Genomic DNA, 27,389 nt, shown 5'->3' with positions numbered 1-27,389 from the left:
CCATTGCACACAATTTAGGCCTACGTTAAAACGTGATTCCAGCCAGTGATAAACCCCACAGATGTCTAACAGTAACAATAAATGTATAAATATACTGACCTCATCTTGGAAACTGAGGCCCCAAATTCAAAAGTAACCTATTTTCCTGAGACAATTAGCTTGGGTCATTCTCGGGAGAAGTATAACTAGTTTTCTTACCTGCTAGAAGTAATATAAGGCACACAGCAAAAAAATCAGGATATTCTGCAAGACCGGTGTAATTCATTCTGAAGTATGTCCTCAAAAACTGACCAATCTGTTTGCTAAGAAGTTCATCAAAGGTGCCACTCCAGGCTCTTGCAACGCTTGATGTACCTTCCCAAAACAGAACACAGAATACAAGGTCACTGGGAGCAAATTAACGTAGCATCATTTGCTACTCTATTATAGGATAAACATGAGTTCACAAAAGATTGAAAATTTTAATCGTCTATAAAGTATCTAGATAATTTTATAATCATGCAATAGTCATCAAATGTTCAAATCCGTAACTATGGAATCAGGTAACTTTATTTGCAGTAGAGAATTACAATTTAAAAAGTTTGCAAGCCCACTAAGAGGCATAGTCAGAGATGAAGCAAAAGTCACAGAATTTTGTAGCTGGGTGCCGTGGCTCACACCTGCAATCCCAGCACTTTGGGAGGCCAAAGTGGGTGAATCAGCTGAGGTCAGGAATTCAGGGCCAGCTTGGTCAACAAAGTGAAACCCTACCTTTACTAAAAATACAAAAATTATCCAGGCCTGGTGGCAGGTGCCTGTAATTGCAGCTACTCAGGAGGCTGAGGCAGGAGAATCATTTGAACTCAGGAGGTGGAGGTTGCAGTGAGCAGAGATCATGCCACTGCACTTCAGCCTGGGCAACAGAGTGAGACTCTGTCTCAAAAACAAAAACAAAAACAAAAAACTCCCACAGAATTTTGTCATTAGAAGGAGACATTTTACAGATAACAAAAATGAGACACACAGACATCAAATGATGCACACACGCCTACAACTGAATCTAAGGGCTGTGACTCAGGGCTGCGATTTCTTCCATTCCACACAAGGAAAACTTCTTTTTGAAACATACCTATCACATAAGATAAAATGAGATTCCAGCCAGTGATGAAGGCCCACAGCTCTCCCACAGTCACGTAGGTGTACAAATACGCAGACCCCGTCTTGGGAACACGGGCCCCAAATTCGGCATAGCAGAGGCCAGCCATCACTGAAGCCAGGGCAGCAATGAGGAAGGATACCACAATGCTGGGGCCCGAGTCTGCCTTGGCCACCTCCCCGGCGAGGACGTAAACCCCAGCACCGAGGGTGCTTCCAACGCCCAGGGCAATAAGATCCATGGTGGATAAGCAGCGGCATAATTTGGTGTCTTCTAGACTGTCCAAGGTCACAATTTTTCTTCGGATCAGACATCGGGCAAAAGTCAGCGCAGCTCTGCAGGGAATCATTCTGACGTCTGACCAGGGCAACCTGAGCAGAAGGGAGGAGGTTAGAAGCTGATCTGGAATCACCATCCCTCCCTTTGACGACCCAGCTTCCAGGCACAATTAGAGCGGGTGTGTGTGTGTGTGTGTGTTTCACTTGTTAGAAGAGATGCAGTGACCCAGAGCAGTCAGAAGGAAAGTTTAATAGGCTCTTAGCCAGAGCCTTGAATTTCCTGTAGTTCAATTTCCTGTAGATCAATTTCCTGTAGTATACATAAGCCTTTATAAGAGACTACAACAAATGGTTTATGTCGTAAGCAAAGGAATACAGCAGCCTCTGGTGATTAAAAAGATTCACTGTTTTTGTTCACATATTATAATTTCGTGTTTTTGTTTTTGTTTTGAGACAGGATCTCTGTCACCCAGGCTGGATTGCAGTGGCGCAGTTTCGGCTCATGGCAGCCTCAACCTCCCTGGCTCAAACAATCCTCCCACCTCAGCCTCTGGGGTAGCTGGGATTACAGGTGTGAGCCATCATGCCCAAGCTAAAAATTTTCTAAGAATATGTTGATAGAAATATATTTCGAGAGATGACTAAATTAGTTCTCACTACAAGGAAGGGGGTAAATTGCCTCATCTTTTAAGTTCTGTCTCTCTTTACTTCAAACATCCATTTAACTCAGGTTCTTTTGTTTTTTTTTTGTTGTTGTTGTTGAGACAGGGTCCTATTCTGTCGCCCAGGCGCGACACAGTGGCGCAGTCGCAGTGGCGCAGTCATAGCTCAATGCGGCCTCAACTTCCTGGACTGAATCAATCCTCCCGCCTTAGTCTACTGAGTAGCTGGGACCTCAGGTATGTGCCACCAGGCTCAGGTAACTTTTTTATTTTTTGCAGAGATGGGGTCTCACTATGTTGCCCATGCTGGTCTTGAACTCACAGGCTCATGTAATCCTACTTCCTTGGCCTCCCAAAGTGCTAGGATAATAGGCATGAACCACCACGCCTGGCCCAGATTTTTCAGGCCTTAGTATCTGCCAGGAATTGTGCTGGGATTCTATGTAGAATTATGTCTTACATAGGTGGGGTCTCTAGCCTTACAGGACTTAGCTATCATCTAAAAGCAGGTAAAAACATAATCATTATGTATTCTACAGCTTTATCAAGTGAGCTTCTCTGTTTTCAATTTAAACAATGAACGTGAAGCAGATATGAACTTTTTAGAATTTTTAAAAAAATCACCTCTCAAAGCATGCTGAAATCTAAAACTGCTATTCAACCATGCTTTAAGTATGAATTTGTATTAAAATACACATGCTTACTACATTTGCCATTTCTAAATAAATACATCCAAAGTCCATGCCAAGTATTATTCCATGTTCTTTTAAAAATGGAATGAATAAAGTAGACAAAAAAATCACACTCCCCACCTCCTGCAGGCCTAAGCAATCTAACACTGAAAAAAATCAAGGTATAAAACAAGGTATGACAATTAGTAAGAAAAAATACACAGGCATATATTACAGTAAAAAGGCTTAAAGCAAAACATATAACAATATTAACAGTAATGATATTTACATGGTGGGTTTTTACTTCTCTGTATTTCATATATTATAATGCTAATACCTATTTCTAATTTGCTTCCAGTGAATATGTACAACTTATATGCAAAAGAAATATTAAAAATGAAAAAGCTCTACACGGCATTGTCTACCAAAACATATAACTCAGCAGACTAGGAAATAACTGAGTAAAATTATTCACATATCAATATAAACATAAATTCAAGCTTCGAATGGTGAAAGCAGGTAAGTCAAAGAATATGAAGCAAAGCCTAAGGAGAAATACAAAATAGGTGAAACGTTCCTTGATCATAAAAATAAACTTTTATACATCTTCAGTATCTTCTGTGCCACCTGACAGAGTACCAAATCATGGCACTTCACAAACACTTGTGGGAAAATCCGCAAATATCCCTAGTGTTGCCAATATTCAGGTTTCCAAAATCAAAACCTATCAATACTTCAATAAATCAAATAAGTATCAATTTCTACCAGTAGCTAACCCTTAACTAGCCCTTTCTCATATATCTAGAAGATAAGTGCTCTGCTTAAAAAGAATTGAGAAGTAAAAAGTAGAAGTTTTATAAAGGCCAACTGAGGGGGCCAAGAGGGGTGGGAAAGGTAGTCACTAAATGCTGAGCTTATTTAAGCATTTTTATACGTAGATGTACAAATATCAAGGATTAGGGACCACTGCCAACTGAAAAGTGTTCAGAAACAAAGACCCACTGACCTTCACTAATGATTTAAGATCATGTGAAAATGGGACACGTCATATACAACGTTGGGAACACAACTTATAAACAAAATGCAGCATACCCATTTGTCATTTAACCAAATAAAACATGCCCATCGTGGAATACTTAAATGAACTTTGACTTTTATGAGTAAAAGACGTAAATTCCCTATAATCCCAGCACTTTGGGAGGCCGAGGTGGGTAGATCATGAGGTCAGGAGTTCGAGATCAGCCTGGTCAGCATGGTGAAATCCCGTTTCTACTAAAAATACAAAAATTAGCTGGGCGTGGTGGTGCGCGCCTGTAAACCTAGCTACTCAGGAGGCTGAGGCAGAAGAATCACTTGAGGCTGGGAGGCAGAGGTTACAGTGAGCCGAGATTTCACCACTCACTCCAGCTTGGGTGACAAAACAAAACTGTGTCTCCAAAAAAAAAAAGGCATAAATTCTACAACTATTGCATATTTAAAGAGAAAGGATCTGGACGGAAGCAAGGAAAACAAAGGAAAGATTTGGGGGCTAATAGGATTGTGGATGAACTTTTTTTCTAATCCTTTTTTTCTGGTACTATGATTAGGATGTTGTTTGTGAAATTTCTAAAGAAAAACCAGCATAAAAATAAAAGAATAAGCAAGTCGACCAATAAAGAAACCTCCTTTGAAAACGTTAAAACAGTAAAAGCTTTTATTATTAAGTTACCCAAAATGAAAAAATGAGCAATGGTCATCTCTTCAATATGAAATTTAATTTAATTCATTCCAGATTACATAGGAGGCAGGACTGCTTATAGAAATGCACAGCTTTAATCAGATAAGATATGATTTCTGCTGCTTCTTTCCTATTTTTTTTTCTTTTTTGAAAGGGTTTCAGGGGGTGGGGGTCTGTATAGGCAAAATATTTCTTTCCATTAAAGATGAAAAGTATTTTATGTGTAGTCAGGTTTTCTATGTTACTCTGTGGGGAAAAGAAAAATATTCCATTTGTCAAGCATTCGTTTGCTTTTGAGTAATCAGAAAAGCATACGTCAGAAACTTCTCAGAACTGATAGGTTACTCAATGTCCTTCGCAAACAATCTCAACTACGCACAACGTGGTAAAATACGGATTGCAAAAGCCATGACACAGATCTCATTTTGTAGGACTATAATGGGATGGGAGAAAAGGAAAAAACATACTGGGTCAATTTAATGAGTCATTATTAAACATTTATTGAGTCCTAGCAGGTATATCATGCAGTGCTTAGTAGATGAAGAAAGTTAATTTCATGCTTTTGTAAAATATGCTTCTGTCGAGACACGCTGATATATGAAAGTAGTGTGGCAACAACAGAATAAGAAAAAAATTTGTATCTAATGTTAGTGATGTAATTTAATATGTACCTATTTTTGAAGTTTTTATAACTTTTTCTTTAACATTTTTAAAAAGATAAGCTTTTTATGTGAAATGGTTATGACAACCTTACTCTCATTTTTACAGGAGACTTTCACTGCCCAAGAAAAAATATCCCTCCCACTTACACAACCAATACAAATGCAGAGATAACAGGCAGGGTTTTGGAGGTGATTCCATTGATCTGGAGGGCACAGACTTTGTTTTCCCAGGAGCAGACTGATCTGCACCATTTTACCCACTGTCAGTTATTGCTACTGTGACTAGGGACTCGTATTTAATATGAAACCTACATGCATGTAGTATAAGAACAACAATGCAGGTTTTGGGAAGAGGCCCGTATAAAACTCATGCCCATAGAGTATAAAGGCTCTAATCAATATCCCTATGAGGTCACAAGTGATTCTGGCAATATGAGAAATAGATATGTATCTTTCTTCAATAAGCAATTATTTTATTAATGGCTGAGACAGTGGCGTCTCTTGAGGAAGACAAATATGCACATATTAGCTTAGATCTGAAAATAGAATTAGCCAAGGGAGGGCTGGAAGGGACTAGCAATAGGATGTGCTGCAGAAAAGTCTCTGGATGATTTTAATGAGCCTAATGATACATGTGGATCTTTCTTAGCCTCCACCCCTACTCTGCCCCAAACTGAAGTATAACCATTTCTAGGCACCTTATTCCTTGATAGGGCCCTATACATTCTTGCCAAAAAGCTAAATTCCTTCCTCAGCAACTTGGAATTACCTTTTTCTAAAACTTCTTTAGCCCAGGCCATCAACCAGACAATAAAGAATTTTAGGACTTGTAAATTCCTAACCCTGATAATAAAACAGAGCAAACTGCCTTTCAACAATCCCCAGAAATCTTTCCGAATCTGCTCATCACAGTCACAAGTTTATCCTAGGTTTTCACTTTTGTTCAAAAGTTTGATATACTGAGTCACTTAGAAATGAATCTTTCCCTTCCTCCCCTAAGTAAAGGCTGACATTTCAAACTTAATCTTCTATATCAGTATCCCAGGCCCTGACAATAAATCTTACAGGAGAAACTAGCTGTGGCAAGTCAGTGAGGTAAGTGTTCCAATAAACTCTCAACAAATTAGTTCGTCCAAATTATAACAACTTTTTGTTTCTTCATTCCAGTTGCTAGTTTCATAGTGAGACATCTGCTCTTTCTGTTTTGGGACTGATGGGAAAAAAGTAATTAAGTCATTATTTAATTGCTTTTAAAGATAGGGATCTTTATTGTACTGTTTTTGCCCTAGATCTTTTTTATTTTGCAATCTCCAAACCCAACATTTTGACAACCTTAAAGTTCCAAGATACATTTTCAAATTAGAATGTCAGTTAAATAATTTAGTAAAGGGAAAAAAAGATACAGACACAAGACCACGGAATTAATGACTTTTCTGTCATTCTTTTTACCAAGTTTTGAGAGATTAATTTCTTTAAAAAAATCATCAGAAGTATAATGTAAGACAAAATACTATCAGAAATGGTAACTCTTCAGCCCTGATCAGCAAAAAACAGAAACCACAAACCCATGCATTCAACCCTTAAACCTGAATTTTTCCAGAGAAAAAGGAACACTCTTCCAAATCCACTTAACTTATATTGGGTCCAAAGCTTATCTTTTCTCAAAATCAAATATTCTGAACAATTTCTTCCTCTAGAGTTTTCTCCAGATAATTGAATGGAAATGTAGACATAGGTAAAAATAAAAAACCCAACTGAGGCCACTACAAAGTTATAATCACTGTAATAATGACATTTACATTTTCTCCCCTTTTATACCAAATCAGTACTGCCAGGAAGTCAGACTAAGAACATATTATTTCAAACTTTCTGATGTAGAATCCAGACACAGGCAAGCATTTTTCCTAAAGGCATTCAACAAATAAAGGGCTGATAGACAATTCTGGGAAGTCTGTAAAGACAGCTGGTGCTTCCAAACACGTGACTCCATTTCCCTTTAGTAAAAGCCACATAACAGCGGGAATAAGGCATAGCTAATTAGCTCGAAGAGATGTAGGAAAAAAATCAAATAAAGCATCCAACTTTTGTTTTTAGGCTTGGGGAACAGAAGAAACAAAAACTGAAATGAAGAAGGCAAAGCACTCGATGCCTTGGTAACCAGAGTCTCTGCCCAGTCAGCACTCTGCATTCCCAACCAGAGCTCAGTGCCAGGCTTGGGCACCACGCAGATGCCCATGCCCATAAGGTCTTTAAGAATCTTTGGCTAGCACATCACTCTGACTGCCAGTGGGTACAACCTGTTCCCTTTCCCCAAGCTGCTAGGACCTGTACCTTATACATGCTATTGCAAACATGAGGAGCAGCTCTTTCCAGAATTCTTTCACCTTACCTGGGATCCCGCCATTGCCTCCTGCTCTCCCCACCGTCTTCACATCCCCAAACCACAGATTACTGGACCAGAGAGATGCCTAACTGAGGGTTAAATATTCAAAGACTGTGAATGCTTATTAGATGTTCTTCAAGCTCTGAAGAACACAGTGACTGAAGTGATCAAATGGTCTGGTGCAGGCTGAAGTCACACAGACTGGGGACCTGCTTGACAAGGTGCAGAAATTCAGAAGCTGGCAGTAGAAGTCACAGCAGGGTTGGCCAGTCACAGTGGCTCACGCCCATAGTCCCAGCACTGCGGAAGGCTTGAGGAGCACTTGAGGTCAGGAGTTTGAGACCAGCCTGACCAATATGGTGAAACCCCATCTCTACTAAAACTACAAAAATTAGCTGGGTATGGTGTCATGCACCTGTAATCTCAGCTACTTAGGAGGCTGAGACAGGAGAATCGCTTGAACCTGGGAGACAGAGGTTGTAGTGAGCTGAGATCATGCCACTGCACTCTAGCCTGGGCAACAGAGCAACACTCCACCTGAAAAAAAAAAGAAAAGAAAAGAAAAAAAGAAACCATACCACTGTCATTTAGAGGAGGGCAGAGATGAAAGGCAGCTGCCCCAGCAGGGAGGCAGGGCAGGAGGAGCCCGGGCAGCTTCTCTGTCCCTGCCAGGCCTTGCTGCACCTCTAATGTTGGGTGTGCAAGATTCCCTGGCATGGTTTGGACAAACCTCCTGTGCATTTCAGCTATTTAGAGTGGTCTCTGTTTCTTGAAATCAAATGCTACTTACTGACGAAGGTCAAGATGGTACTGAGAGTGCCTCCTTCACCCCACTCTATTCCCACGGTCAACTCTTTCAATCTGCCCCCTTCAGCCATTTCAGCTACATTTCCTGATGTAATGAAAATTCCTCTTCTTTCCAAAAGCAGGTTTTCCTGGTAGAATAACTCATATGTGTTTACTTTTCTTGATAAGGTGCTCAGAGAGTTTAACCTGCATTAGTTCAGTCCCTTTACACACAGATGTATATACCCTCTCCTTGAAAAAATAGCTTGACATAAAGCAGAGAATTTTTTTTTTTTGTGGCAGGCTGGAGTGCAGTGATACTGTTTAAATCAATTTTTTTTTGTTGTTTTTTGCCAATGAATTATAGAAGTAAGCTAGCAGCAGAGCAATTATTCACCTAATGGAGGAAAGGACATCGAGGGAAGCACTGAGAGTATTTTACCATACAGGAGAAGGGTTTTAAAGATTCCTGAATCAGAGAAGTCTCTACAACACTTAAGATTTGAATGTTAGGGGATTATCTTTTGTTAAATAATGTATTTTTTTTTTTTTGAGGTGGAGTCTCCCTCTTTTGCCCAGGCTGGAGTGCAGTGGCATGATCTTGGCTCACTGCAGCCTCCGCCTCTCAAGTTCAAGCAATTCTGCTGCCTCAGCCTCCCAAGTAGCTGGGATTACAGGTGTTTGTCACCACACCTGGCTAATTTTTGTATTTGTAGTAGAGACAGGGTTTCACCATGTTGGCCAGGCTGGTCTCGAACTCCCAACCTCAAGTGATCCACCCATCCATCTCAGCCTCCCAAAGTGCTGGGATTACAGGCATGAGCCACTGTGCCTGGCCAGAAATGTACATTTCTTCTGAATACTTCCACTACTTTATCAGTTCCCCCAAATACTTGAGTGTACCCTACCAGGCACTGAAACAACCATAAATAGGCTGCCCCAATTCTTCACTCGCGTCGCTTGCAGTGGCACAAGTACAGAGATGACGGCTGTTGCAATATGAGACAACTATGCTTGGGCACCGGGGAAGCTGGGCACTGCAGGGATTCCTAACTGACTTTGACGGGGGTGCAGGTAGTTAGAGAGGCCTTCTTGGAGACAGCTATGTTTGGATGAGTTAAATTTAGTCATCTGAATGCTCAGTGAGAAGGAGGACACAAGGGGGTGGTGGGGATTACAAGTGTTCTAAGCAGAGGAAACACCAAGAGTGAAGGAGTAGAGAGTAGTTTAGTCCACATAGAGCTTAGGGATGGGGAAACCAGAGGTCAGCAGAGCTAAGTAGAAGAACCCCTAGGCTGTGCAAGGAGCTTGAACTTGACCCTGGGGGCAGTGGGGAATCACTGAGAACTTTAAGCCAGACATAGAATTTGAGAAATGTCATTCTGACTATATTATAAATAAGGCATGAGAAAGATCAAGACTGGAGTTAAGGAGAAAGGTAAACAGGCTACTAGAATAATCTAGGCAGGAGGGATTCTGAGCTGCTCTAGGGGATGGGCAGTGGGGTAAAGAGATATGGATGGAAGACAGAGCTGAGCTTCTCCACCCTGAGTCAAGGAAGAGGATGAGTGGAAAGGGACATATGGATTTGTAAGCTGGATGGTAGACTACTGAGCTGCTAGTCCACTCCAAAGTTAAAATGTTAACTTTACATGGCATATAGTTTACCGATAAGATAAAATCAACAAATTATGTCAGACTGACTTCAGTAAAACTTTATGCAAGGAGGATTCCGTTTTGTCTTTGTTGTTGTTTTTCATTTGAAACTTACACTCCTGTTCTAAAACTGAAAAAAACAGAGAGACTTTATATATATGCCTCTAGAATACGGTTAAAATGTCCATGTTGAGCTCTTTGAATTGTCAGAATTCCAAACAGTAATATTCGCCATGATATTTTCATGGAACGAAGTATTTTAAATGAGTGGGTTTTCTAGCTTCCTGAAGATTCAGTCTCTAAGTCTTTGACACTCACCATCACATTTGCCACAATTCAGTGATCCTCCTCTAAATGCTGTTCAATTTCAGGGTGGTTATCCACAGTGGTGACAGAGGTCCAAACTGCTCATTGTTACAAAAGGGTAATCCCTTTTCAGAGAAACTGTTTAAAAAGATGAGTATAGCTGTTTTTTAAAAAGCAAACCACTCAATATTACCTTAATTCCACTTTGAATCCACCGTCCACGTAAATTAGAGCTAACTCAAGGATGCCAAAGAAATCCGGAAGACCTGGATGGAACCATGTTCCTGCTGCCTTTTTAAATACCCTGTGTCCATCGATGATAGACTGGATAAAGAAAATGTGGTACATACACTATGGAATACTATGCAGCCGTAAAAAGGAATGAGATCATGTCCTTTGCAGGGACATGAATGAAGCTGGAAGTCATTATCCTTAGCAAACTAACTCAGGAACAGAAAACTGAACACCGCATGTTCTCACTCAAAAGTGGGAGCTGAACAATGAGAACACATGGACAGAGGGAGGAGAACAACACACACTGGGGCCTGTCGGGGGGGGGGGGGGGAGGGGAGGGAAAGCATTAGGACAAATAGATAATGCATGCTGAGCTTAATACTAGGTGATGAGTTGATAGGTGCAGCAAACCACCATGGCACACGTTTACCTATGTAACAAACCTGCACATCATGCCCATATACTCCAGAACTTAAACTTTAAATAAATAGCCTGTGCTTGTGAAGCGAGCTTCACTTTTCTCTGCATTAGTAGCTGCCTTTCAGATTAAAGATGCCAGAAGTATATGCATGAGCCAGGAGAGTAGTAGGGTATAAGAAAGCTTTTTGTCTAAAAGCAAAGAGCTGAGAAATAACACTCTGGTTTCCTCTAATTATTCTCTTTCCAAACAGAGCCAAAGTGTATCCCTTTCAATTCACCACCCTGTACCCCATAAAAGTTACCTAGTTATTAGAATTCAACCACTTTTGTTTCAATGCTAGGCAAAATTCCTTCCATCAACTGCGACAGAAATGGAATTTTACCAGAATTCACATAAATTCTTAAGTTCAAGAAATTTAGAGGGCTACTGAGTTGGGATTTATGGTTTTGCTGCAAAGTCATTTCTTGAAACAAAATGGTCACTTTTGAAACTATATTTTGGATTGTGAAAAACATGTTTTGATTGGGTTCTTCTTAAAACACGGCAACAATGTACGACCATAGATTTTATGGTTAGCTTCTTGATGGATTGTTGAAATGCTGCTATTGGCTGAGAGAAGTTTGCAAGTTCATGCTGGCTTCAAATAAATCTGAATAATATTCCCATCATGTGCTCAGAGAAAGCAATTAAAAGGGTGCTGGTTCTTCATGATTCAGAGCCTCTAAAATTTCTATCTAGAATATGCAAACCAAGAACAATTAAAAAAATAAAACAACTGGAAAGGATGTGCTCCTTGAAACTGAAGAGTGATGTGCTTGTCACAGTAAACAATTTTTCCAATTAAGTCTTCTCCAGTCTTTGTCTTAATTTTTATATTATTGCATCAACTGAATTCAATTTATGAATTGCTCAACAGTCAGTTTCTCTAAAAGATCATGCCTTAGACATTTCAAAAAAAAGAAAAAAAATAATCTAAATGCAATTTCCAAACAAAATTCCAGGAGACAAGGGGATAAAGGTAGAAAAAGACAAGTAAACTGGCCATTACCATAAAGCTAGATGTGGGTAAGGGAAGTCCAGGGTAATACAGGGACACCCAGGAGGGGACGCCATGCTCACACGGGACTGGGGTCGGGGGCAGCAGGGAAGTTTTCCTGGGGAATGCCATGACTAACCTGAGTCTTCATCCATTATTCCACTCTAGAATTGTTGGGTTTTTTTTAAGGCTCAGTACTGCTTAGCTCATCCTTAGGGCAAAGAATATAAATAAGAAAAACCAACTTTGCATTTTTTTAATAACTCTGAAACATCCATAATTTTTAAGACTCATTTTGCTATTTCGACAATTTATATAATCAGCCACCTCTTAAAATAGATTAGAAGTCCAAGTATTCCTCTTTGTTACTTTATTTGAAATAATTCCTTCCTTGGAAAAAGATCTTGAATTTCTGCATAAATATTTAACAGCAACTATAGTTAATTCCCTGATAAATAGTTAAAAAAAAAAAAAGCAAAACCTTAAAATAATCGTATTAATCTATAAACTCTTACTCAGAAATTCCTGGAAACATCTATTTTGATTTTTAATTCTGAATAATAACAGCTTAAGTTACTATAAAACTTAACTCAAATGATCTCATAAATATAAAAACTATTTTGTAATCATTGATCAATAGGAATTTAAAAATATTTAAATAAAGTATGAAGAGATTTTTACAAAGAATACAATTCATAAAAATAAAAAACCTTGCAAGCCCTGTAATCTAAGCAAAACTTTAAAAAATATATACATATACACATATATTGTACTATTCATGGAGTTGCTCAAACTTCTTTTTAACAACACTCATTTTAAATATTTTGTTACCCCAAAACAAACCTCAGACTATATCTTTCTGTCCTCTACAACCTTTATAATGGCCTTGTATTACATACAATAGGGCCATGGTACAGCTGCTCAGTTTTCAAAGAAGACTATAAGAAGAGAGATAAACTCGCTTCCTCCTCACTCTTGCTGCTTCTTTATAACGAGCCATTTCATCTGACCTTCGGGTTTTTAGAACTAAGATGCAGACAGAGAGAGCAATACCCTATCTTGGAAGGCTCTAAATTCCACTATTTCCAGGAAACCAGCAGTTATTTCCCAGCACTGACTTTGAGTGACTCCCAGGAGAGGAAGCAATTATTTGAAACCACACCGTATGGAGATTTGTAAATCAATTATTTTGTTCAAACAGAGTTTAGCTTCCTTCAATTTAAATAGGCTTAGAAATACCAGCATCCTTTAAAACAACAATTCTTATTTAATTTAAATACTATAAAGAATGAGATTTCAGTTTTAAGGCTTTGAATCTATTTACTGGCTGGGTGCAGTAGCTCACACCTGTAATCCCAGCACTTTGGGAGGCCAAGACGGGAGGGTCACTTAAGGTCAGGAGTTCGAGACCAGCCTGACCAACACAGAAAAACCCATCTCTACTAACAATACAAAAATTAGCTGGGCATGGTGGCATGTGCCTGTAGTCCCACCAATTCAAGAGGCTGAGGGAGGAGAAACGCTTGAACCCAGAAGGCAGAGGCTGCAGTGAGTTGAGATTGCGCCACTGCACCCCAGCCTGGACAACAGAGAGAGACCCTGTCTCAAAAAGATTTTTAAAAAACTATTTACTCACACTTGTATCTAACCTGCCTTCTGCCAACTAACTGCAGCAACCTGCCTGGGTTTCCAGACCACCCCCTGCAGTGCGGCCGCAGCCTGCCTTTCTAGCCTCGCACTTTGCTATTCTCCAACGACTACTATAGCCCGGTTCGTTCTGCCACCCTTAGCACACAAGCCTTCTTGGCCACATAAAGGTGAAAGGTATTGACTGAACTGCGTGTATCCAGCTGCCCCCACCTCGTCCCCTTGCCCTCTCCCACTGTCCCAGCTGCCAGGCCATCTGAGCTATTGCAGGGAGATAAAAAGAAGGTTCTTTCTTGTCCTCTCTGTCAGCTCTTAAGCTTTCCTTCTGACTCAAAGATGAAGCAGAAGGGAAAAAGGCTTAGAAAATTAAAGCTAAGAAACCAAGCTGATTTATGTAACACAGGGTAGGAGGCAGGGAAAAGCCAGCAGGCTGAAGAATGAGAAACATCCACTCACCTACCTGCCAAGAGAAGCAGGGAGGAGAGATAAGGGGGTGCCGGGAAGTGCTGGTGTGGAATACAAATGGGGTCTCCTTCAAGAGATATTAGGTTGGTGCAAAAGTAATCACGGTTTTTGCTATTGCTTTTAATGGCAAAACAGCAATTACCTCTACACCAACCTAATACAAGGAAAGGGCGAAATTCCTTTTCAATGGACTTTTGGCAACTTCTTTGAAAATGTCCCTCTGGGCTGGACGCGGTGACTTACACTTGTAATCCCAGCACTTTGGGAAGCTGGGGCAGGTGGATCACTCGAGACCAGCCTGGCCAACATGGTGAAACCCCGTCTTTACTAAAAATACAAAAATTAGCCACGCGTGGTGGTGGGTGCATGTAATCCCAGGATTACATGTACTCGGGAGGCTGAGGCAGGAGAATCACTTGAGCCAGGGAGCAGAGGCTGTAGTGAGCTGGGATTGCATCACTGCACTCTAGCCTGGGCAACAGAGCGAGACCTTGTCTCCAAAAAAAACGAAACAGAACGTGTAATGGCCACACGGAAAAACATTCACTAGCTTAAAATATGACACTCTCAAGAAAACAAAGGGTTCCAGAGTAGGGAAGCAAATAGGAGTCTAATTAGCTTAGGATATTCCTCCATTTTGTATACTTCTATTAATTATCTTTGCTTTGTTCTTAAAAGCCACCTGAACACAGTGTACCGAGGTCTGCTGGGTCCGTTCCTCCCTATCTCCTCAGCCGTCTTCTGCTTCCTCCTCCTCCACTTGAGCTGCCCTGGGCTTCTTTAACGTTCTCAGGGTGCTAAGCCTCTGACTGTCCCAGGCTTTCTGCACAGTTGTTTCTTCTTCCTGGAAAGTTACTCCTTCTCCTCTTTGTCTGGATAGCTCCCAATCACCCCTGACACTCCCTCAAGCTAAATTAGGCCACCCTGTTCTCACAGCACTCTGTATTTTTATGTCACTTAAAAAAATCCTAATTAGTTAACTACTTGGATGATGATAAGATTTTATTCCTTGTTATGGATTGAATTGTGTCCTCCAGAAAGATAAGCTGACGTCCAAAACCTGGCATCTTATTAGGTGACCTTATTGGGAAACAGGGTGTTTGCAGGTGTTATCATGTTAAGACACTAATCCAGTAAGACTGGTGTCCTTATAAGAAGAGAAAAATGCCATGTGTGACACACGAAGAACACCATGCGATGACAGAGGCAGAAATTACAGTGACACAGCTGCAAGACAAGTAATGTCAAAGATTGATGGCCACGACCAGAAGCTAGAAGAGGCAAGGAAGGACCCTCCCCTGCAGGTTTCAGGAGGAGCACAGATAGTCCAGCTGCCACCTTGATTTTAGACTTCCAGAACTGTAAGACAATCTATTTGTTATTTTAAGCTACTCAGTTGGCGGTACCTTTTAATGACAACGCTATGAAATTAATATATTCCTTTAGACCATATGGCTCTGGAAATCAAGGTCTGTATTTATTCATTCGTCATATCCCCAGTGTTTTCTCAGTGACTGAAACACGGATAAGAGTAAACATTTGTCCAATGAATGAACTAGGGAGTGAATGATTCATATTTCGTTTGTAGTCAACTAAAACCCTCATGTCTTTTTTGTCAAACATTTCTATATAGTGTGGTCCTCTTGGTTCCATTTTGTTTAAATCATTATTTTAAAACCTAAATTCAGCATTTAAAGTTTCATATTGTTTGAGGTCATAATACAAGTCTGTCAATCATGCATTAAGTACCCTACCTACCTGTGTGTCACTGCAAATTTGAAAATCAGGTCTTATATGTTAATCCAAATAAATGATTTTTAAAAAGTTAAACTGAACAGAGCCGAGGACAAAGTACCATGGCATGCCACCAAGATGTCCCTTCGGGCTGATATTGATCCATTGATCAACACCCTGGATATATCATGCAACCACCTAGAAATCCACATTTCTCTCCGACTTATCCCAAGGTTATCACAATATGTTAAGTGGAAATCCACATTTCTCACTAACTTATACCAAGGCTATCACAATATGTTAAGTGCTTTGCTGAAATCCTAATACATTATATTCAAACTTTCTGAATTTACCAGTGTAACAACCATGGAGAAAGAGGGCACGCAGTTTGTTAAGCGTAACGTGTTCTTAGCGAAATCATGATGCTTTCTAGAGATAAGCTACATCTTTTCCAACTAGATACCACACACAGCTAAAATTTTGCTGGTGGATGATGTTCAGCTCCCTGATTCATGGTTTTCAGAATCTACGTTGGCTTTCAGTTTGAAAATAGGGTAACTGCCTCTTTCCTTTCTTCTTTCTCATACTTCAGGGCACCTCCAAGATGATCTCTGCTCACTCCACACACACATCTAAAAATTCCTCCAACATCAGGAGATGTAATTCATCCAGACCTGAAATTGTGAACTTTTTTTTTTTTTTTGAGATGGAGTTTCACTCTTGTTACCCAGGCTGGAATGCAATGATGTGATCTTGGCTGACCACAACCTCTGCCTCCAAGGTTCAAGCAATTCTCCTGCCTCAGCCTCCCAAGTAGCTGGGACCACAGGCGTGAGCCACCATGCCCAGCTAATTTTGTATTTTCAGTAGAGATGGGGTTTCTCCATGTCGGTCAGGCTGGTCTTGAACTCCTGACCTCAGATGATCTGCCCACCTTGGCCTCCCAAAGTACCGTGATTATAGGCATAAGCCATCGCGCCCAGCCCGTAAACTAGTTTTAACAGTGAGGTTCTCTCTCACCAACTCAGGTTTCAGGTTCCCTTTCAGTCATTTGTCTTGTCCTTCTCGTCAGGCGGCCATTCTTCTTGTAAAGACAAAAGTAAAATAGAGATTTAGGAGCTCTGCCTTCTCTGTCATCTGCTTCTACCACACCAGGCTTCTCCATTCTTAATCGCCTTCCTATTTCACAAGCTGCCAATCAAACATTTCTTTGCCATTTTTCACAAACCCATACTTCTTACTTTATTCTTCTACCTTTTAAATCTGAACTCCTAAAATGAATTCCCATGGCAACCACAATGAAACCTTCTGGTATCCGCCCCTCTTGTTCCTAACTCTGAGCATTCATTATTAGATAAGGATTTTGATTGCATTTGTCTTTTCTTCTTTCCAAACAGTATCACTTTGTAGGGTTACGGTCCATAGAATTACCTTCATATTTTTTCTGAGTATTTAGAAATCTGCTTTTTAAATATCTAGGGTATAGAGATTAAGTCCACTAGCTAGTCATGAGGCAATTTTCTAAGGTATATGCAAATTATTTCACCCTTATCAAAAGACAAACATTCTGTGAATATTACCAAAAAGTATAGCTTGTGTAAATTTTTTGAACTTCCCAAACTCGCAGTACTCAGCCTCCCTATTTGATTTATCTGTGTCAACAAAGACCAAGTTTGTTTAAGAATCTTTCATAGGAAGGTTTCAACAAATCCTGCTTGCAGGAATGTCACGGTTTTCAAGCAACAAAGCAATATTTCATCATCTACCTCCGTTAGCACCATCCAGTTGCTTAATGTACCCTGAGTGCAAACTCATACACAGCCAATCACTGTCGAGGAACACAGGATTCTGCCATGATGATTTAAACGTAACCAGTTCATTGTGAAATTAAAACTCTAGCAAACAAATCCTCCCAGATTATCAGCTGCACCTCCCTCAGGACTCGCCACTCCTACGGTTCTAACACCCAAACCTGTATTTGTATAGTGTCCTTTTTCTAGAACATCTTTTTGTGAATGCAAAGATAACTTCTTGAGAAATAAAAGGAAAATGCAAGAAATACTAATAATTGCAACTATGATTTTTTTATTTCAGAATCTAAAGCTTGTTTCTTGTTGCATATATTTAAGGTCTACATCATGATGTTTTAATATACACAGTGAAATGATTACGACAGGCAAGCAAATTAGCATATCCATCTGATCACAGTTACCCCCCTTTTAACAAATAAGACTTCTAAACACTCTATTTTCTTCAAGCAGAGAAATACTCATAATGAAGATATGCCTTCTAATAAGGGAGAACAAGAGCCCAGCATCTCTAAGAAACCCAGAAAGAAACCCCATTATTCAACTTAAGAAGTCAAGGTAAACTTTTCTGGTGTACTGAAAGGATGCTTTTAATAGAATGTTCTTTGTAAATTCTGGATATTAGTCCTTTGTCAGATATATAGACTGAAGATTTTCTCCTACTCTGTGGGTTTTCTGTTAATTTTTCTGATTATTTCTTTTGCCGTGGAGAAGATTTTTAATTTAATTAAGTCCATCTAGTTATCTTTGTTTTTGCTGCATTTGTGTTTGGCTTCTTGGTCATGAAGTCTTTGCCTAAGCCAATGTCTGGAAGGGTTTTTCCAATGTTATCTTTTAGAATTTTTATAGTTTCAGGTCTTAGATGTAAGTCTTTGATCCATCTTGAGCTGATTTTCGTATAAGGTGAGAGACGAGGATCCAGCTTCATTCCTCTACATGTGGCTAGCCAATTATCCCAGCACCATTTGTTGAAAAGGGTTGTTCTTTCCCCACTTTGTTTTTTTTTTTTTTTTTTGTTTGTTTGTTTTTTTTCATAGTTCTGCCACATTTATTAAATGGCTCTTGAAGTATTTGATCTTTGGTTGAAGGCAGAAGATATCCACATTCGTTTGAGGAGCTCTGTCTTCAGAAATCTTTTTGTAAATCACTCTTCTTAAGAAGTTCTCCTTTTCGGGATTTATCCAGGTTTTCAAGAAAATATTCAAAAACTTTCACATAAGGTGCTAGACTGGTCTTCTTATAATCTCTGGTTCTGTGTTTGATATCAGATTCAGCTTCATTCTCCTCTTTTTTGTCTTCATTAGTGGAAATGGCATCCAATTCATGGCAGATGAAGCTTATGGTTGGAACGGTAAATGGATCAAATTCGTCCAGTTTGTGCAAATCGATAGGCACAGATATGCGACCTGTTTTAGGATGCACACTAAAAGGACTCTTCAGTAGATGATTGATTCCTTTGCTGACATTGATATCCAGCCGCGGAAAACAGTACTGGAGCATAATCTCCCACTCCAGCCAGGGTCCACATTTGTCATTTTTGATGTTATTCTGACATTTGCTGGCTGCTTTCTTCAAGTGCTCCCAACGCTGAAGTGAACTGTGAGACTTTTGGAAGTTTTGTTGAAGTTCATCATGAATTGTTTCAGGAACAAGGACTAAAATCTTATCCCAGCTTTCTTTATTTTCGAGAATATCTTGATTAACCAAGGCATATTCTTCAAAGTATTTATTTATTATGTTTATAGATTTTCTGATAAAAGGGTGAATTTTTTCACTTAGGTGAACTTTCTTTTTAACGTCTTGACCACCCTTTACAAGGCTCAAATACTCAACTATCCCAGAACGTACTGCAGAAGACAATTTTCTAACTGATTCATCACAGACCCAACAATGAACACCTCTCCTTCCAGAATATACCCAGAGACGATGCTTAAATCCAAAGTCCTCCTTCAATGCTCTGTCAATGATGCGTATGGCCATCGTCATAAGGGTCCAGCACTTAGGACATATGTCTGCAGAACTACAACATCTCCTCACATCGTCATAATCTGTCATGTCAATGTCAAATACAAGTTCTTTTTCCTGAGCCTGGAAAGCTCCCAGCTTCACTGTATTGTGTTGATTGGGTCTGTGGGAATATACTGCGCCTATATCAATCTTGTATGGATTCATTTTCTGCATCTCTTTTTCCAGATCACTCTGGTTGTTGAAGGACTGGTAGCGAATGTAAATATCATCTTTCAATGTGAATGAAAATTCACGGTGTTGAAAGTAATTCTTTATCACTCCGCCATAGTTGAGCCAGCGATAGTACTGAGAGTAGGGAAAGAGCCTCCAGTAATAAAGTTTAAGCAGCTCGGGCAGCTTGGTGGGGTCAAACGTCTCCATGGAGCGCGGAACTCAACCCAGGCCTCCCCACTTTGTTTTGTTTGCCTTGTTGAAGATCAGTTGGCTGTCAGAATTTGGGTTTATTTCTGGGTTCTTTATTCTGTTCCACTGGTCTGTGTGCTATTTTTATACCAGTACCATGCTACTTCGGTGACTACAGTATAGTCTGGAATTGGGTAATATCATGTCTCCAGATTTGTTCTTTTTGCTTTGTCTTGCTTTGGCTATGTGAGCTCTTTTTGGTTCTATTAGGATTGTTTTTTCTAGTTCTGTGAAGAATGGTGGTAGCATTTTGATGGGAGCTGCACTGAATTTCATTACTTCTAGTCATATGGTCATTTTCTCTCTCTCTTTTTTTTAACTTTAAGTTCCAGGATACAAGCACAGAATATGCAGGATTGTTACACAGGTATACATGTGCCATGGTGGTTTGCTGCACCTCTCAACCCATCATCTAGGTTTTTATTTTTATTTTTTGAGACAGGGTCTCCCTCTGTCACCCAGGCTGGAGTGCAGTGGTGTGATCATGGGTCACTGCAGCCTTGACTTCTTGGTCTCAAGCAATCCTCCCACTTCAGCCTCCCGAGTAGCTGGGGCTACAGGAGCAACCTCTATGCCCAGCTATTACTTTTATTTTTATTTTGTAGAGGTAGGGTCTCACTGTGTTGCTCAGGCTGATCCCAAACTCCTGGGCTCAAGCGAACCGCATATCTCAGCTTCTCAAAGTGTTGAGATTACAGGCATGAGCCACTGTACCCAGCCAACCCCCTTTTAAAAAATATACTTCCTAGAAGTCAAAAAAGATGTCTTCCCTCACTTGCTATTGGCTAGAATTTGACCCTAGTGTGTTTCAGGGGAGACACACGACCTAGTCTTTATTTCTGGTGCTCTTGTAGATGCCCAGCTAAAAATTGGGAACAACCAGCATCCTTTATTATATTGTCTAAGAAATGTGATAAAATATAGTAAGAATCCTCCCCAGTCTCTGCCCTTGGCTGCTTGCCAGGGTGGTGCAAACAAGTGTACAATCTACTCAAGCCCAGGATGCAGGTTCAGACCTGCTCCCTGTGGTCAGTAAGGCCAAGTTGGTTTAGCTGTGTCCTCACCCAAATCTCATCTTGAATTGTAGCTCCCACAATTCCCACGTGTTGTGGGAAGGACCCTGTGGGACATAATTGAATCGTGGGACAGTTTCCCCCATACTGTTCTCATGGTAGTGAATAAGTCTCATGAGATCTGATGGTTTTATAAGGGGAAATCCCTTTTGCTTGGTTGTGATTCTCTCTTGTCTGCTGCCATGTAAGACATGCCTTTTACCTTCTGCCATGATTGTGAGGCCTCCCTAGCCACGTGGAACTGTGAGTCCATTAAACCTCTTTTTAAAAATTATCCAATTTTGGGTATTTATTTACCAGCAGCATAAAAATGAACTAATATACAAGTATAGCCTGGGTCATTTTCTTTCTCTTACCTAGGAGGTTGTGTTGCCAGAAAGCCACTATAGTCATTAAGGACACAGTCTCAGTAAGTCTCAGTAAGATTCTGTAGCTTCTGTTAAAAAAACTTTCCAAACACAATTTCTTTAAGCACTGGCCACTGGGTAGCAGCTCTCTGTGGAAGTGGCTTGACAGAAAACTTTACACAGGGAAACAAGGGCTTTAAGAAACTTGCTTCCACATTTGGGTTTGATTTCTTCATTTTACAGCCCACTGTATGCTAGCAATGCATCATTCTGGGCATGGACACAGAGCTGGGTTTTCATCAAGGCTTTGGCTTTTGAGAGTTCCTCCTTAGCCAAGCATATCCCAGCACCCCATGCTAATGAGAGGTTTGCTGCCAGAAAGTTGAAAAGAGGCCACAGCCCAGTACCACGTCTCCCTGTAAGCACCCCCGTCTCTGGGGTTACTGGCTCCTGCCACAGTTGTCTTCACAGGGTGGTCTGATCCAGACATGGGATCCAGAAGCACCTGATGGATGGCAGGCAGGGATGAGTGTGGATGAAATAGCAGAACTCCCTCAGTGTAATTCCTCAACCAAGAAGTTTACAGAAATTAATGAGACAGAGACAGTGCGCCTAGAATTAAGTATCAAGGAGCTGTCAGAATCCTGCCAAATTAATCTGGTGTAAATTCTTACAATCCTACACTCTGTCCTCTTGCCATCATTGCAAAGAACCAACACAGACCATTTACAAGCTTTTTTGTCTGTGGGGAAAAGACACAGTATACCAAACATTGCCTAAGTTCTACAAGTATTTCCCTTCATTTTTTTCTGAGATATAAACATTTCTTTGATCTCCCTCTATTAAAATATACAACTTCATATTTTAAATATATTCTTTTTAGAAGGCAACTATCCTAAAATGGCTCAAGGACTATTAAAAAAAATAGCAGAAGTAAATATAGTTACCTTACATATATTAGCCTAATCAATAATATCAACAAATCAGCAAAAGTAACTATCATTGTGGTGCTATATGTTTTGTTTCTAAATGAAATCACATCTGAAAAATACTAAGCCTGAAACAGGCTTAAAAAAAGTCATTTCAGTAACATATATGTTAGGTGTACATTAAAAATCTAAATAACTTTAATGAACAGAACGGGTTTGCTTCTAAGATACTTAAATATCTTTCTTCTTCAGTATTGATTTGTGTGGTCACAAATCAATGCTGGAACACAAAACAAACACACTATTTAAAACTATCCTCTGCTTAAGCTCATCTCTACTTAAAGGCACCCTTTTACTCCTCTCAAGGTCCTTCTCATATCCCATCTCCTCTGTGAAACTTTTTTGAAATGAAAGTAAATTTGTTTGGAAAAGTAATTTTTTTTTTTTTTAAAGACACAGTCTTACTCTGTTGCCCAGGCTGGAGTACAGTGGTGCCATCTTGGCTCACTGCAACCTCCACCTCCCTGGTTCAAGTAATTTTTGTGCCTCAGCCTCCCCAGTAGCCGGGATTACAGATGTGTGTCACCACACTTGGCTAATTTTTGTATTTTTAGTAGGAATGGTGTTTCACCATGTTGGCCAGGCTGGTCTCGAACTTCCAACCTGAGGTGATCGCTCGCTTTGGCCTCCCAAATTGCTGAGATTACAGTTATGAGCCACAACATTCAGCCATGATGTTTTTAATAAAAGGGTGTGTGTGTGTGTGTGTGTGTGTGTGTGTGCGTGTATGATTATCTATCTATATAAAATCACATACATAAACATTCTCATCAACCCCTATGCTTCAGATAACCATTTTAAAATATATTTTGTTGGAACATATGACACAATAGAAAAGTTTCCCCCTTTAATAATTCCAAAAACACGAAAGGTTTTAAAGCATTTAATATTTAAAATGCTTTTATCACTTATTGCAGTGTCAAAATGCCCCAAGTTCTACAATCAGTATCAAACAGCATCCAAAACTAAGTATAATATAGCTTTAACATATATGTTTCACTCTGATCATCACTCATTCTTTCTCACAGAAAACTCTTCTTTGCCCAACTCACTGTCAGAGAATATGATATTTCAATCAACCAGATAGGTTACTGGCAGACAACATAATTGAATCCATTCCCAGGGTTCACAGAAGGGTGCTCTCCTTGGATTATTCTAGAAGGTTTTATGGAGAAGAGATCATAAAGAATATTTCAGGCCATCAGAAAACTCTGCTTGGCAAGATGAATGTGAATATTTAGGAACCTGGCCACCTTTATTCAGAAGCCCCAGACATACTTTCATCCTCTTTATGTAAGTTACCCTGAAGGAAACGCAGGAGATGATAGTATGGCACGGAGAAAAGTTACAGAAACAGTGTGAAGGGTTTGAAGCAAATACTAGGGAGACACAGGCAATGAGAAAAAAGCACCTAAGTATACAGCAAGGTAATAGTGAGAAGAACCCAAAACTCCACAGCCTCAGTAAGGCTGACCTGGAGGGACAGGGCTGGAGGGAACAGGATTCAAATGCAGGAAGCTCTCAATTAGCCTAGGAAGATAAAACAGCTGCAGAAACATGAGATTCTCATTACTATTGCTTAAAAAGAATTTAATCATCAATTTACAATTTTAGAAGAGTTCTGGTAAGTTCCTGGAATGAGACATTCTCCTAAAATATATTACCATCGCTATGACTTACTTCTGGCGCTACTACTGAGAGCTAACATTTATCAAGGGCATACTAGGTTTTAGGAATGAGGCTAAGTGTATTACATATATTAACCTAACTGAACTACCTATCAACCCTGTGAGGTAAGTGCTTTTATTAGCTCTAGATTATAGGTGAGAAAACCAATGCTTAAAGAGGTTAACTACTAGCTGGTTGTTACAGACCAAATGTTTGTGCACCCTCAAAATTTCTATGAAGTTCTGACTCACAATGTGATAGTATTTGGAGGCAGGGCCTTTGGAAGGTAATTAGGGCTAGATGAGATCATGTGGGTGGGACACCCACGATGGAATTAGTATCATCATAAAAAGGGAAAGAGTCTGGGGCTGGTGTTCTCTTTCCACCAAGTGAGGACACAGGGGGAAGGCTGCCATCTGCAAGCCAGGAAGAGAGCCCTCCCCAGAGGTCAACCATGCAGGCACCAGAATCTCAACTCCTAGCCTCCAGAACTGAGAAAAACAAATGTCTGTTGTTTAAGCCCCCAGTCTACAGTATTTTATTTTAACAGCCCAAGCAGACTAAGATGCTAGCACAGATCAATGTCAGGACAATGTCAGACCAAATCAAGTCTGTCTGACTCTCCATCAAAGAATATAATATGCATTAGTGTTTCAGAAGCAATGTAATGAAGTTTTACAATTTTAAAAAATCTTTTTTGTTTGTTTTTTGCTAATGGTTTTGTTTTGCTGTGGCCACTGAAGCTTTTGATGATTTCGTACCATCCAAAGAGACACGCATGACGTTTACATTTTTCCAGAGCTCAAAATTTCCCATGATGAACACTAGCTTGAGGAAACAGAGCTCTCTGCTGAGCAGAGTGTTAACTGCCACATCCCAGAAAGTGAAGCACAGGCAGTTCCCTACCAATAAATAGTCCAGTTATGAAGTACACATTCTAAACTGAGTTGAAACACTATTCCAGAATGTGCCTTAAGGAAAGAAACTTGTCACCATGGCTTGGTTAAAAGCCAATGTTAGCTGATGATTACATCATCTAGCTTAATATAGCACACTGAAGAGAAACTCAGAATTGATGGAGTTGCAGGATATTGTTTCCTTTACTTTTGGATGTTATGCAAAAAAAAAAAAAAAAAGAAAGAAAGAAAAGAAAAATGAATAAATATTTGAGACTATTATATAGGGAGCCAAAGTAATTCAAAGGAAAGGGGACTCCATTTTTAAACAAGGCTGTTCTACCCCAGACTTTGATATATAAAAATAAAATTAATAATAGAGACTATTCATTGTTCTCCTATCATGTCTGGGGCTCCTGACATACCTTACTTTATTTAAGCCTCACAACCACCCCAAGAGAAATGTCCTGTCTTAGGCAGATGAAACTAAGGCTCAGAGATGTTACGTAACTTCCCAGAATCACAGAGCTAGATCTGAACCTAAGGTCTGTGTGGCTGTAAACCCCATGCCCTCTCCTCTATGCCGCATAACCCAGAAGTTGGTGAGAAACACAGAATGCTAGCAGTTCCCAGGCTCTCAGCAGCCCCCTAACACCCAGCTGATGAAAGAAAATTTGAAGGTCATCAAGATGTTACCAAAAATATATTTGAAATACTTCAGAATTTTAAAACTTCATCTCTAACAGATTCTAACTTTTCAAATTCATGAACTATTACTGCCCTAAAACTGAAAATGTAATAGTTATTAAATGTAAGCAATAGAGGAAAATCAATGTTTAAGGACAAAGGAAGATACTAGATAAGCATCAAGACTTAAGTCTGTATTAAAAATGCCAACATACATTAAAACTCATACCTCTAGCTAGAAAAATCTCCAATGATTTAATACAAGAAGTTTTATCTACAATAAGAAGCTGAAGGTTTTCATGGCCTTCACTGGAACATATAACATTTTCTAATACACTTGTATGCATTTTACAATTTATCTAGTTCATTTCTAACCCATCTCTTGGCTTCTTGGTTTCTCAATCTGTAACACTCCAGATGCTCTTCATACTCCAGAATTCAAAACGTATTTCAGAACAAGCAAAGTCTTTTGGCCCTACAAATCATGTCTTTGTGTTTTCATTTTGCCTAGATTTTATTTCAAATGACCTCTGATAATATCAGGAACCTCTTCTTTCTATTGCCAAGTTTTTGTTTGCTCTCATTTTGTGCCTAGAAATAAATGAATATGATTAAGTTGAAGTCAACATTATTTTCTTAATCCACACAAGGAACATGTGTTTAAAGTGCTGCAAAGGGAGAGTGAACAGAGACACTGGATCCATATTTAATACATCATTTGAACTTTTCATATCGAATTCCCACCTTAACTCCTTAACAGCACAAACCTGCTACTACAACTTTTCTGTCCCTTGTTTCAAAGACTTAGCTCATGGTTCTGTGTATTATATAAACCAATAGTCAGATTATGGGTAGGTACATTACACCAAAGTACACACTGCCAAAAACCCACCACCCCACTCAACATCCCCATCCTTCAAAACAGTGGCAACCAAGTAAATTCACAGGGACTAGAAAATTAAAAACCACAAGGTATGTCCTCATTACTGATGACTTTGGACAAGTACCGGGGATATTACCATTACATAATGACGATTTAGATCAAATAAATATTGATTTGGTAAACGTTTCTTAAGTTTAAAGGTTCATCTGATGCAACAAATCTTTTTTTAGTGTTAGCAACTATAAAGTCCTTCCCCTTCTCCTGGTACCCTCGCATGAAATATATAATTCAGCATAGTAGGTACGGCCTTTACCAATATAGCTCTTCCAACGTATATACTCATTAAATAAAACAATTTCCTATAAGATCAGAAAAGAAATGCTATTTTGCCCTTGGCCCAGATAATTACAGCACCAAATACTGGAAATATTTATATTCTAAACTAATAGATTTTATCTTTCTTATTTCAGTAAAACTTACCACAGGGTCTCCACTACCTTTATGCTTATTACTGTTATGATTCTAAGACTTAAGGTAGTTGTAACTCATAAACTTGAACAAGTAGAATCTGCTTAGAGATGAGGCCTTAATGGAACATTTTTATAAGATGTCATTTTTGGCTGAATCAAATGATATTAAAGCTAGCTTAAGAAATGACTGTGGAATCTAAGAAGCAAGGCAAGGACATTCTACCGAGCAAAATTGAGTTGTTGTCCTACTCAGAGCAGCTGTAAGAGGGAAATCTGGCCTTTTTTTTTTTTTTTTTTTTTTTTTTTGGGAGAGTGTCACTCTATCGCCCAGGCTGGGGCATGATC

General features: G+C 39.6%; 2 protein-coding genes across 5 annotated transcripts in view; both read right to left on the bottom strand.

Moving 5' to 3' along the window:
- Positions 1-27,389, bottom strand: part of SLC7A2 (solute carrier family 7 member 2) — a 70,371-nt gene that overhangs the window by 26,520 nt on the left and 16,462 nt on the right. For 3 of the 4 annotated variants that reach the window (XM_032288373.1, XM_032288372.1, XM_032288370.1), the window contains exons 2-3: positions 1,109-1,506; positions 199-354 (exon numbers count right to left, since the gene is read on the bottom strand). In XM_032288373.1, the coding sequence (XP_032144264.1) occupies positions 199-354; positions 1,109-1,484 (532 nt within the window). In that variant the 5' untranslated portion in view covers positions 1,485-1,506. Of the gene's footprint in view, positions 1-198; positions 355-1,108; positions 1,507-16,813; positions 18,197-27,389 lie in introns of those variants that run through there. The other variant, XM_032288371.1, reaches the window with a different exon arrangement.
- Positions 18,626-20,004, bottom strand: LOC116558430 (DNA primase small subunit). Its single transcript, XM_032288374.1, has one exon. It carries the CDS (start codon positions 19,987-19,989, stop codon positions 18,727-18,729), a length of 1,263 nt encoding a protein of 420 aa, XP_032144265.1. The 5' UTR covers positions 19,990-20,004; the 3' UTR covers positions 18,626-18,726.

The sequence above is a fragment of the Sapajus apella genome, unplaced genomic scaffold (assembly GCF_009761245.1).
Source record: "Sapajus apella isolate SASKATOON/1434 unplaced genomic scaffold, GSC_monkey_1.0 scaffold21, whole genome shotgun sequence".
Taxonomy (NCBI): domain Eukaryota; kingdom Metazoa; phylum Chordata; class Mammalia; order Primates; family Cebidae; genus Sapajus; species Sapajus apella.
This window is presented reverse-complemented; position numbering and strand designations above follow the sequence as displayed.

Coding starts and splice junctions, on each gene's coding strand:
- LOC116558430 (XM_032288374.1), bottom strand. CDS start 19,989: ATGGAGACGTTTGACCCCACCAAGCTGCCCGAGCTGCTTAAACTTTAT.